This window comes from Morone saxatilis, unplaced genomic scaffold (assembly GCF_004916995.1).
Source record: "Morone saxatilis isolate NCDOM2014 unplaced genomic scaffold, NCSU_SB_2.0 Contig9, whole genome shotgun sequence".
In the NCBI taxonomy this organism is placed as follows: Eukaryota; Metazoa; Chordata; class Actinopteri; family Moronidae; genus Morone; species Morone saxatilis.
In genome coordinates, this window is record NW_023340268.1 from 13,797,322 (window position 1) to 13,809,214 (window position 11,893).

Below are 11,893 nucleotides of genomic sequence, written 5' to 3' on the forward strand. Positions count from 1 at the left end.
GGCTCAGAAATTGTTTCTGGTCATGAAAAATAAGAAGAGAAATCTGCAGAAAATGAGGTGCTGATTGATTCAGCTACAACTTTTACAATTTTTTTAAATCATATATCCCACCCTTTTAATATTCTAATCTGATTAAAAAGGTACATATATTGGTCGATATTATCTTATTGCAATATATTTGTAATGTTGCTAATGTCAGTTAATAATTCATAAGAAATGCAGTAGAGAGATGCAAAAAATATGTTTTATGGTAATTTAATTTAATCTTTAAAATTGTGATTTTTATCAAGAATGTTTGTCAATATTATGTGTGAAAAAGACTGATTAAAATTGTAAGTATATATATTTGTATCAGCCTCAGAAATCCAATATTTCTCTGGCTATAATTAAAACTGGCAGTATTAAGCCCTCTCCGTAACATGCATTTTGAATATATTTCTATAATTGTTGTTGTCATAATGCAAAACTCTGAATGCACTTTATTCTGTGGTCTAATAGCTTTAGTTTCCATTCATTTCCTATCTTTGTGCTAGAATCCTGTCACTCAGATTGTTTATCAGCCTATTGAGCAACTGGAAGATTGAGATGTTGAGAGTGACCGGGTCATTCTCGGTCCCGCTGATATTGTTATTCACTTTGTTGCTAAGCGAGTTCAAACTAAATTTGAACTCAAGGGGCAGTACAGGATGTGGTGGCCTACTCACGGGGCTTAAGTCTGTTTTTTTCTTCTCTTAAATTGCACTATCCAATCAGTTTTGTTGTTGTTGACCTGGAACTGTAAAGAAATCATCGCGCTTTACCGCAGCATTCTCGTTAAACTCCAGACTCAACCCTGAACTTCAGTCCACTCAAACCTGCTCCCTCAGTTTTTATTTAATGTATGGTAACACTTCAGAGCCATCGATCAGCCCGAGTCAAAAGGTCTTTATTTAGTCAGAGCTGGATTCACAGTGGAATAGCGGTATTACTTTTGTATGCATTGATTTTTTTTTTTTTTTGCCCTGTATTTATTTATTTTTCTGCTAGCTTCGCTTAGCCTCAATATTTTTCACAGATAATTGAAATCCATTTATCGTAAAAACCCCTGCCTGATTTGTTGGAAATAAATTATATTTTGTCTCTTGAAGTGAGACTTGAAGATTTGGAACTTGGAAGTACTTTTCACAAAGTGCAACATGACCACGGAGTCGAGGGATGATTTATGTTGTGACATCTCTGGAGTCTGTTCAACCTCATTATTTATTACATTAAACTGTAATGATCACGGGGGGAGAAATTAGATTGCTGCAACAGTGGAGAATGGTGTAGCTGCGTTTAATGGTGCACTGTTAGAACATTCACAGAAAATGCTCAGGGGGTACAACGTTTGTACAGAAATGTCTCCAGGTTGTAAATATTCACATTGTCAAATTAACATTTAAATCTGAGGAATGACAGAGTGAAGAATCAAAGACTTTTCCTTGTGTTTTCTCTTTTCTGTCAAGTCTGTTGCTGTTGTGTGACACGACAAATGCTTAGCTTTAATATTAGAAGCTTTATGGATCAAGTATTCTTTGTTCTTGTGCTGCTCTGGTATTAAGATTAAATATGATGTTTTGTGAATAAGACGATCTCTTAGGGATGCAGGATGATTATCGGAGCCAATAATGGGAAATTTATATTGTTATAAATTATCCAGAAAATGAAATTATTGTTGATAAATTATTGGCCGATAATGATAACAATTTATTTTAAGTTCTTATGCAAAACATTTGATAAGCTTTATGTTCTATAAAAGCCAAAGTATGCTTGTTAATAGTTTTTGATGTACTTTACTAGAATAAGTAAAATAACATTTCAAAAGTCAGAACTGTTTTTGTTGTCTTAAACTGATGTCAGTTAGATTTGGTTAAAACAGAGCTATGGAATATTAAATCATCCATCTTTGATTACTACATTTTAGCCTTTTTTACTCTAAAACTACAGGTTACAAACTTCTTTTTAAACACAAAAATATGAAATTATGAGAAGCAGGCAACAATTGGCTGTTGTATTGGCTGAAAAAAAAATCATATTGTGGATCCCTACTATCTCTCATTGTCAGTTGCTCTAATTCAGGTCCTTAAACTTAAATTTGATCGAAACTTAATGGCAAAAAAAATGTCACTCTTGAACAATACAGAAACAAGACAATTTTGTGCTGTACTGCGCCAGGGCATTTTTCAGACCATATTGTGCCACCACAATGCTGTATTAAATGGCTGTTTCTGTTTTTTTTCCTCAGTGTGTTTCTGGCTGAACAATTTGATTCCCTCCAATCCCACCTGGACACAATGATGCCTGCAGCCAAGAAGCCCTTCCTGCAACAGTTTTATTCCCAGGTATACTTGCACCTTTTCTCTAATGTAGTCTGTGTAATTACAGTAACTGTTCATGTCGCCACTGTCGGTCACAGGTAGCATGGTAAAAAACATCTGACTACGGTGGCACCGAATCTTTTATTATCACTTTTTTGATTTTGTCATAGAATCAAACTTTTAGTAAGAATCACCATTACCCACATGTGTTAGCCTTGTGGTTATATAAAAAAGCGTAACACAAGCACAGTATCTTTCATTTGATTTGCTCTGAAAACAATATTCCAGTTGCATTCATTCCTTTATAGGTAACCATCATTCTGCCTTTTTGTTTTCTTTAAAAGCCTTTTTCTTCTTGGGGGCAAATGACTGTGTAACTGTAACCCAAGCATTCAGTCCTGTTCTCGATCAGCAAAGGAGAAAATTGTCTGTCACTCAGAACCACACAGGCAGCTCTTTTCCAGACTTTTCTATTTTTTTGTCCATTTGACATTTGAAATATTCAGGTACGCAGACAGGTCTGTTGTCCCCAAACATCAAATGAATGTCATATCCTATAATTTCACTCATGGAAATATTGTGCTATCAGTGACGTTATGTTACCTTTACAATATGTTTATTTTAGAAGAAGAACTGCTTACATAATGTTCAAAGACTTCTTGAATACAGCCCACATATCTGTCCTCCCTTTTTTCCTTCAGACGGTGTCTACAGCCAGTGAACTTCGGAAACCAATATACTGGATTGTTGCAGCCAAGGCCATTGACTACGAACAAATGTTGCTCATGATGGCTGGAGTAAAATGGGACATTAGGGACATAATGTCACAGCATAATGTTTATGTGGACGTCCTGTTAAAGGTAATGTTACATAAGAGATGTGTATGTGACTGTTGATGTAACATGTGATGTGCTATACTGTAGCTTTATGAATAGAGTTAGAAACAGTGAATTGGCTTTTGGCTCTTTAAATGATGGTAACAGAATCATTGGCTGAATGTTCACTAACTTTGTCTGTCATTTTGTTACTGACAAGTAGCGTACCGTCAGTTTATCAGAGCTTTTAGAGTGAAAACAGCTGCCTGCTGGTGGGAATGAGGTTTATGAAACCCACGAGAGTGAACCAAATCAGTAAAGTTCCTTCCCTGAAAACCAAAACAATGAGCTGAAAGAGTACAATTCTTCATAAAGTTGAGGGGAACTGTAGAGTCGGTCCATAACTGTCTGTGTATTTGTCACTAGAAAGGACCTTTTTCTCATTACATGTAGTCATTTTATCCATTGTTAATATAAATATATTGATTAGTGCAGCTTTAAAGGTTTCAAGTCAATTGTAAATTAGTCACAGTGCTGCATTCTTAATCCTAGTTTGTGCTGTGTCATGTTTCTGTTCAAAGACAAGGATAGAGACTTCACTGGAACAGCTTTTTTCTCACATTTCACAGAGATAATAGGCAAGCATCTCCCCATTAAGATTGTTGCATCATTTATGCCACTAAGACTCTTTGTCAGTGGAATATAAATGAGGATACCAAGACGACTGCTATCCCTTTTTAAATCTTTTTAGAGTGTATTTCACATTCAGGAAAAGTTCAAAATTGTCCCAAAGTTTATTCTTTTTCCCCAAACAATAACTTAACTGTCCACTGCAGCCCTCTCTGTGTCATGCAATATCCACAATGAAAAAATTAGAGCACATAAAAGGCAGCTGTAATAGATTTACTTTTATCTAGCGGGGATTTTCCTCACATAGTGGGTGAGTTATTCTTTTAACATCTGTGTTTACATTAAGTATTACCCTTTATTCCACTTAAATTCATGCGGGGATCTTTGAAATAAATTATTTGGGATGGGGTGAATAATTTAGTACAAGGGTGAGCTTTTGAGAGTTGAATGCAGACCTCACCTGAAGTTCCAGCTTTGTTAAAGACATTTACGCTCACAGGTCGCAGACATATTTTTGGAATCTGAAGTTTTCCACTAAATGTGTGTCTTTATGCATGCTGGCCACTTATCCAATTATAAATTTTGCATGGGGTAAAAGGACACACGGCACTAGTTTTCTTGCCTCTGACGTTCAGACACAGGAAAGTCTTAAGGGCTCACTGTGGTGTGAAATCCTGAACAGACCAGCACCAGACAAATCCTCATATATGCATCAGCATGCCTAAGAAAGCTGTTGATGTAATCACACTGTAAAGTGCAGATGTTGTTGGAATAGATAAATAAATATATACACATCCAGTCCCCATTAAAAATGACCTGCTTATGAGAAAATAACTCAAACTCATCTTTTGAATTCCTGAACAACTCATAGATCTTTGTCTGGCTCTGGCAGCTCTGCAGTTTAGTCTAACTAATTTAGCTTATGAGCTAAATTGCCTAAGGGGAAAATCTCTGTCTCACTGGCTTGGTTTAAACGCTGAACCGTGTCCAGCTGATGGACTGACATGATGCATAATACAAGTAGCATGTACTTTTCCCCATCAGGTACTAATATCCTTCTCTGCCAACTTGTCAGACACTCGTAATGCATATGGATTTTGTTATGTGCATTGATTGAAAAGAGTGTGACAAATTTTGTTGTACTGCACTCACGAGAATATTTTATTCATGAATTCAGGTTGATCACTAGCATTCAGCAATGGCATTGATTTGCATATAAAGTGGCAAGAAAATGCAGCAGCCTCAGAATGACTTCATTGACAAAATGCTTAAGTCAGAAACTATTGTGTGGCTGTTGGTGAATGAATAATATTTCATTCTTGGGTGAAAAATTAATGCCAGTTGTGCATGCCTTAAAATTCAGGTTCATTTTTTAATAAGATGCAGACCTATATTTTGCAAACACACGCTAGAAAAACCACATCTCGTGAGACACATCCATAATATTTATGACCAGTCCTTATGTACTGCAATTTGTTCCCTATAAACAGCGACACAATATCATAATTGTATAATGTTATCCATAATTGAACATTTCAGAGTGCAGTGAGTGTTTGGTAGAGCTGACACCCCTTCCTGTGCAGAGTTTTTACGGTTACAAACAAGTAGCATTAGAACATGGCACATTTAATAGCACAACTTTATGTCCTGCAGCCTGCACCGTCCTCTGGGACGTCTCCTCTTTTTTCTTTGGGTTGAAACATAAAAGAGAGAACATTTGGAGGCAAGCTGTAACAACACCCCCATGACTGATGTCCTTTTTTTGTACTTAATCATGGAAATGGTGAGATACCGGCTGAAGAGATGTTATACAAGTGTCAAAGGGCATCTCAAGTATCTCAGTTATTTATTAAAAAAACATAAATTTAAAGAACCCAAAGGCAGACGAAGGGCTGACTGTAAGACTGATTTGTTTTAACCCATGATTTGTGACTTGGTGGATTCATACATCCTGCTCCGTCTGTTCAGTACATCAGGATGTAGTGTCCATCAGCCCAGATTGCAAAGTCATTAAAGTAGTATAGTTAAAGTTGAGTTGTTGTACAATAAGCCAGACACACTGCAGGCTGCTTTCTCTGGGGGAGATAATTGAGCTTAGATTGATCTATCTATTTACTTATACCACTATCATAGTATGTTTTGTATGTTAAATTACCAAAGTATTTATAAAAAGAGATCCAAACCCCTGATGCAGTTTACTCTTTGCAGACTGTAAATAATTTGGGTTATGCAATTCACAGCATGAGGTATTTTTCTAACTCTGTTCCACTCCTGCATGTTAAGATTGGGGGAGCTGGTGTTGGGCGTCATCCAGGACACAGAGTAGCTCAGAACAATATATATTTATGTTGTCTTACATGAAGACTTTTATTTTGTTTATGTCTTGCAGTTGGGAAACCAAAGTTGTATTGGTCCCTTAGTGGCTTGTTTCCTGTCTGAGGCTGCAGTTGTTTACTGTTGTGTTTATGAATGTCTTACTTTCACCTGTTTTCCTCCTACACCTTCCCAGGAATTTGAGCAATTTAACAAGCGGCTGGGTGAGGTTTCCAGACATGTGCGCATCCCGCTACCTGTGTCCAACGTCCTGTGGGAGCACTGCATCCGCCTGGCCAACAGGACTCTTGTAGAAGGGTAAGAAAGTTGTAAAAACACCTTTGTACAGGTGTGTGTGCACCCAACTTCGGTGGAGGGGTGGCCAAAACTAAATTATTGTTAAAACTTTTCTAGAAAAACGCACTTTCTTGGTGCAGAATATATTTCCCCTTTTCTTCTGCATTAAAGAACGAGTCAACAAAGCAGTGTGAAACAGTCCCTGAACTGTACACTTTCTATTTATTCCTAAGAGCATAAGTGCAGACCTTTTTTTCATTTGCCCTTGATTGATCCATCCTTCTTATATGTACAAAAACATGTGCAAGGTTGAGTTATCATCTAACCAATCAAATTTAAGAAGCAAATACTCTGAAGGGCAAATGTGCTCTAAACGTCAGTGCTACATATACATTTTTACTGTATTCAAATATCTTTTAATTGTGTTTTTTGTAGCAATAATGCCTTTTGGACAACAGTTCCTATCTGATTAATTACATGTATTCATAAATATAGAACTATTTAAAAAGGAAAGTCAGAAACCATTGAATAGAACTTATTAAATCATTGACAGTCAGCAGTGAGGTTTTGTGTATTAAATATTTATTTAGGATATCTCAACGAATGAAGAAATTCAATGCTATTCAAGTTGATACTGGGTGATACTTTGCTGCAAAAAGGATGTGCACAAAACACAAAGATTGCTGATAATGAATCCACATTTTAGCATTATGAATTATTCAGACCAGTAATGTGACCAAGCTAAATACAGTGCAGACCTGTGGAAGCCCTTTAGGTTTTTTTTTTTTTGCTTGAATAGGTCTCTTTATTCTTAACAGTCATAAATAGTGTCCCAAAGCTTGTCTCATGTATGCATACCAAACAGCATCTGTGAGTTGCATCACAGTGATTTGAGGCTCCCCACTCTCAACCATTGCATCTTTTAGGGGAAAGCCTACAGAGATACTGATCAAAGAGAAGTGGAGATTTTCACCTCTTTGGAGCTTTTTCTCTGTGTGTTAATCTCTCAGTTTTAACAGCTGCACATCATAAATTCAAAAAGAAAAAATTATCTCCAAAGAATGTTGTCAGGCACCATGAAGAACAGGGGAAATTACCTACAGTACCTAAGAAACCTGGAGACTCTGTTGGCAAGTTCCTTTGGAGTAATCCCCCAAGAAAACCACTCTAAATTCCTGCCATCTCCTCCTCTCCTCATGCTAGCAAAAAACCTTGTGTGTCACATCTCTCCAGCTTCACCAAAGGCCCATCAGGGAATTGCATGACACAGGCCACTCACGAAAACTGTAAAACGCTCTTGACACATCCCTTGTAATGCATTTCACCACTTTCTCCCCTGTAAACGAGATGTATGGGTTGTGATAGGCGACTGAGAGTGTTGGTTTTTTTTCTCAGCAACTGCATCCCTGCTGTCTCTTTACTCAGCGTGTTGAGTGAATGTGCGAAATAGGTTTTTAGATTGAAGGTGTGATGAACACCCGCTCTTGCTCAGACAGACTGGATGCACAGCAACACTGAGTCAGAGCGGCTGGATGGTGACGCGGCGAGACACTAACGGCTGACAATTATCATGAGGTTACACGCGTTTTATTGGGAAGAAGAAAATTACTGATGTGGAAGGCAAAGTCATCCTTTGGTGCAGGTTACAGTGTGTGAGTGTTGGTAGGGTTGTGCTGGCAGGCACAGGGAATGGTTTAGGTCAAAAACAAATGCTTGTTAAGTGATTTGGGGTTTTAAGAAGGAAAGAGAACATTGGGCATTAAGCATAGGTGAAAGACTTGCCCTCACCCACTGTGAAAAGGGAACATGTTTACCTCCCAACACATTTGCTGAGCACTTTTCTTCCTATTGCGTAAGAGAACTTTTGAACCCTTTCCAATGAACACATGGCCTATTACGACTGCTCTGCTCTACAAATTTAAACTGCTGTTACAGACTTCTGCCGTCTGCTTAGTTCTCTCTCCCCACACACGCACATAAACACACACTCATCTCCCACCCCTCTGGCACACCAAGACGGAGTGGTCATATTTGTTTGTTTGTACCCCGACTCGCTCAGCCTGTTATTCAATTTCTCTGTCCAGCGCTTGTTTTTCCGTAGAGACCCGCAGAAATGGCTTTGTTAGCATTCTGAGCCGAAGCTCGAAAAACACTCCACGCCAAACTTTGGCAGGCCTGACAAGCAAAAAAGAACGAGGATGACAGAGATAGAGGTGATGAAAGAGAGAGCGAGAAAGCAAGAGAGAGTGAGAAACAGAAGAGAGAAAAGCTGAAGTGTGAGACAGAGAGAGTTTACAGAGAGCAGACCTGTCTGTGTGTTGTGGTAATGTACTGTAGATGTCACACACACACACTGACCTGCCAGAGGACAACAGTGCCTGCTGCCAAACACATTAAACACAAACAGAAACACACAGTGAAATACGTGTGTACTCTGGCCCACACACACATTCACTGACACAGCACAGATGGCTGGATGCACCAGTATGGCTTGATAATTTAAGATAGGAACCATGCAGACACACATATAAAGACTCGTATATAGAGTTGATTCTGTCATTAACATGCACATTAAAAGGCTTGTCTGAATATTCACTAAAGAAGACAAAAGGAAAATACGAAAGCCAAGATTCAATCCAACTCATGCAGGGACAATAAATATAAAATGAAATAAACTATAAATCACATCTAACACAAACAAGGTATTATATATATATATAATCCAAATAAAAACACAAAGTTAACAGACACGGCTCTGTCTATATTATTACAGACCTAATGAACTGAAGATTTAATTATTATAGATATTACACATCGAAGTAGTACGTTCACTGAAATATTAAGTACATTAACTTGTCTCTCCTCTGTTCATTTCCATTAATAAAAACTTTTAAACTTTTAAAATCAAAAACAGATTCCAAATGTCTCTCATGATCTAGTAAATTACCACACATTTCTTTGATTACTTTGATGCTGGAGTTTTGACAGTATTTCCATTTTGACTCAAATGAAAACTGGCACATCTGAAACACATCTCCCAGACAATTTTGTAGCAAATTCACAGAGATACAGTAAAGAATTTAAAACCATTGCAACATGATTTTGCCCTTAATATACAGAAGAGACAAGTTTGCCTGCGTGAAAGGAATAAAGGTTATCTAATCTTAAAAATGAACAGCAAGCTGTGATCAGCACCGGTGAAGAAAATGACACAGGAGTTTCTTGCTTTCCAGTCATTGCCTACCTGTATCTGAATATTTTACCCTACACTAACCTCCTCTTTTCCCCATCCGCTGTTGTGTCCTCTACTGCAGCTATGCTAATGTGAAGAAATGTAGCAACGAGGGCCGGGCCCTGATGCAGCTGGACTTCCAGCAGTTCCTCATGAAGCTGGAGAAGCTGACCGACCTGCGACCCATCCCTGATAAAGAGTTTGTTGAGACCTACATCAAGGCCTATTACCTGACGGAGAATGACATGGAGCAGTTCATCAAGAATCACAGGGTGAGACAGTGAAGCAGGCTGTTCCTACGCAGCACTAAACATTCATTTTAATTAAAGTCGTCGTTTTGTTTTCTATCTGCATATCTGTTTTGACTGACTTGTGTTCTTCTGCGCAGGAGTACTCCATGAAACAGCTAGCCAACTTGGTGAACGTTTGTCTGGGCTCACATATAAACAAGAAGGCCCGTCAGAAACTTCTGGCAGCCATCGATGACATTGACAGACCCAAGAGATAGACTGATGGCCAGAGCAGACCCTGAACGTGTCAAGCAGCCACAGAGATGGACACTCCCAACAGAGTAAACCCCCACAGTGGAAGCTCAGCATAGAATGTCTTCATTTTCAGTTTAGTGCATCCATGTTGTGGTGTTCAACAAGCTGTACAGTATATACAGAAGTAGAGCTGCTGTATACATCAATTTAAAGCTCATATGTTAGCCAAATGCTAATTATCTGTTAATCTACTGTCCTTAGGTGGTCAAAAACTCGTTGAATGCACCTCATGATGTGTTGATGGACATAAATACTAAAACTTTCATTCTCAAGCATGCTGCAGTTACTCTATGCATACAGTAGATGTACCGTAATGCATGCACTCATGTTTCCATCAAACAAACGTACCGCTTATGATGTTTTTTCTGCAAATTGTCTGCAACCATAACTATTTCAATCTATTCTCTGACCATTAGGAACAGATGTTAAGTATGTTTTTCAGACACAGTACAGGATCTAACAGTGTGATGTGACCGTGTGGCCGTTTATGGAACTTACACCGTCTCTTTTCAGTCACTGCGAACAGTTTCCGATTCAGCTCCAAACTTGATATTAAACAAAACATTGAGTGAACATTTACGAGTCGCTAAATTTGATAGTCGCATAACGTTGTTAAGTTTTTTGGTAAATACGTCCCAATTACAGATCCAAGAAGAGTCTGTGTCATAAACCTCCACTATCTGATACAAAACATGATTGAATTTGCCCCCAGAGGGAGAAATAGTAAGATCTGAGCTATTTTTCACTTTAATCATTTATTTTAAATTATTCCAGCCCATGCGTTTGCTGTATATTATTTCACTTCAGGGTATTTATTGTGCCTGACTGGATTCTTTGCTTCTTTTGTTTTATTTGTTTTGTCTATGATTGACATAAATCTTAATATAATGATTACTCTGATAAATAATATAAATTGCTGTAGTCAACATGTAGTATATGTGCACCATGTGTGATTGTTTGATTTGTCATATCTGAGGAGGAAATTCTTTTATTGTCCTGGGTTGAGTATTTGAAAGTCTTGTTTGTGCAGTCAGGCACTGTTTAAGTTATATCTTATGCACTAGTTTAACTCTGTCAACAAGAGCTTTCCTCCAAAGCTTTAAGGCTCCCCTCCAGTCACCTCCAATAGTTTAAGTTGACCAGACCTGATGGGAGGGCAGATTGATTTACTGTTGAAGTCAGTTTTTAATACAGCTTCATATTTTGTGTGCAACTATTCCAACAATACTGTAAATGTGAATGTTTTGAACAATGTCTGTATTTATTTCTCGCTTTGTGTCTTGTTTGGGTTTTTATATGATAATTGCAGGACGTGTGCTGTCATTTATCACCTCTCAGTATCTTGTAACTTATCAACTGAAGCTAATACAAATATTTAAACATTGTCAAATTATGTTAAGGGTCAAGTGCACTAAATCAAGTAATCAGTGTTGGAACTGTAGGTTGAAACAAAATAATTCTAACATAATAAACACACTAATAATGGACTCTTATGGCCTTTGTTGTTCTTACAGTTCCATTAATAAACTGTATAATCTATAAATCCACCCTTTACAATATTTGTGCTCCAGCAGCTTCAGTAAAGTCTTTGTTACCATTCATCAGAATATATGAGCGTTGTCTTTCAGCAGTGTCACTGTCCATCCTAATGATGCATCTTAAGGAGCACAATGCTGTCAGAGTAATGAGTACGGCTTCCTGTGTGATTACAACCCCTCACCCTTC

The 11,893-nt window shown here is 37.8% G+C and overlaps 1 protein-coding gene across 2 annotated transcripts in view; it reads left to right on the forward strand.

Annotated features, from left to right (window-relative positions):
• The window catches only part of vps50 (VPS50 EARP/GARPII complex subunit), a 99,885-nt gene extending 88,232 nt beyond the window's left edge, over positions 1-11,653 (forward strand). For both annotated transcript variants that reach the window (XM_035681124.1, XM_035681125.1), the window contains 5 exons: positions 2,264-2,360; positions 3,038-3,196; positions 6,291-6,412; positions 9,706-9,895; positions 10,012-11,653. In XM_035681124.1, coding sequence (XP_035537017.1) covers positions 2,264-2,360; positions 3,038-3,196; positions 6,291-6,412; positions 9,706-9,895; positions 10,012-10,131 — 688 coding nt within the window. In that variant the 3' untranslated portion in view covers positions 10,132-11,653. The remainder of the gene's footprint in view (positions 1-2,263; positions 2,361-3,037; positions 3,197-6,290; positions 6,413-9,705; positions 9,896-10,011) is intronic.
• The last annotated feature ends 240 nt before the right edge of the window (positions 11,654-11,893 follow it).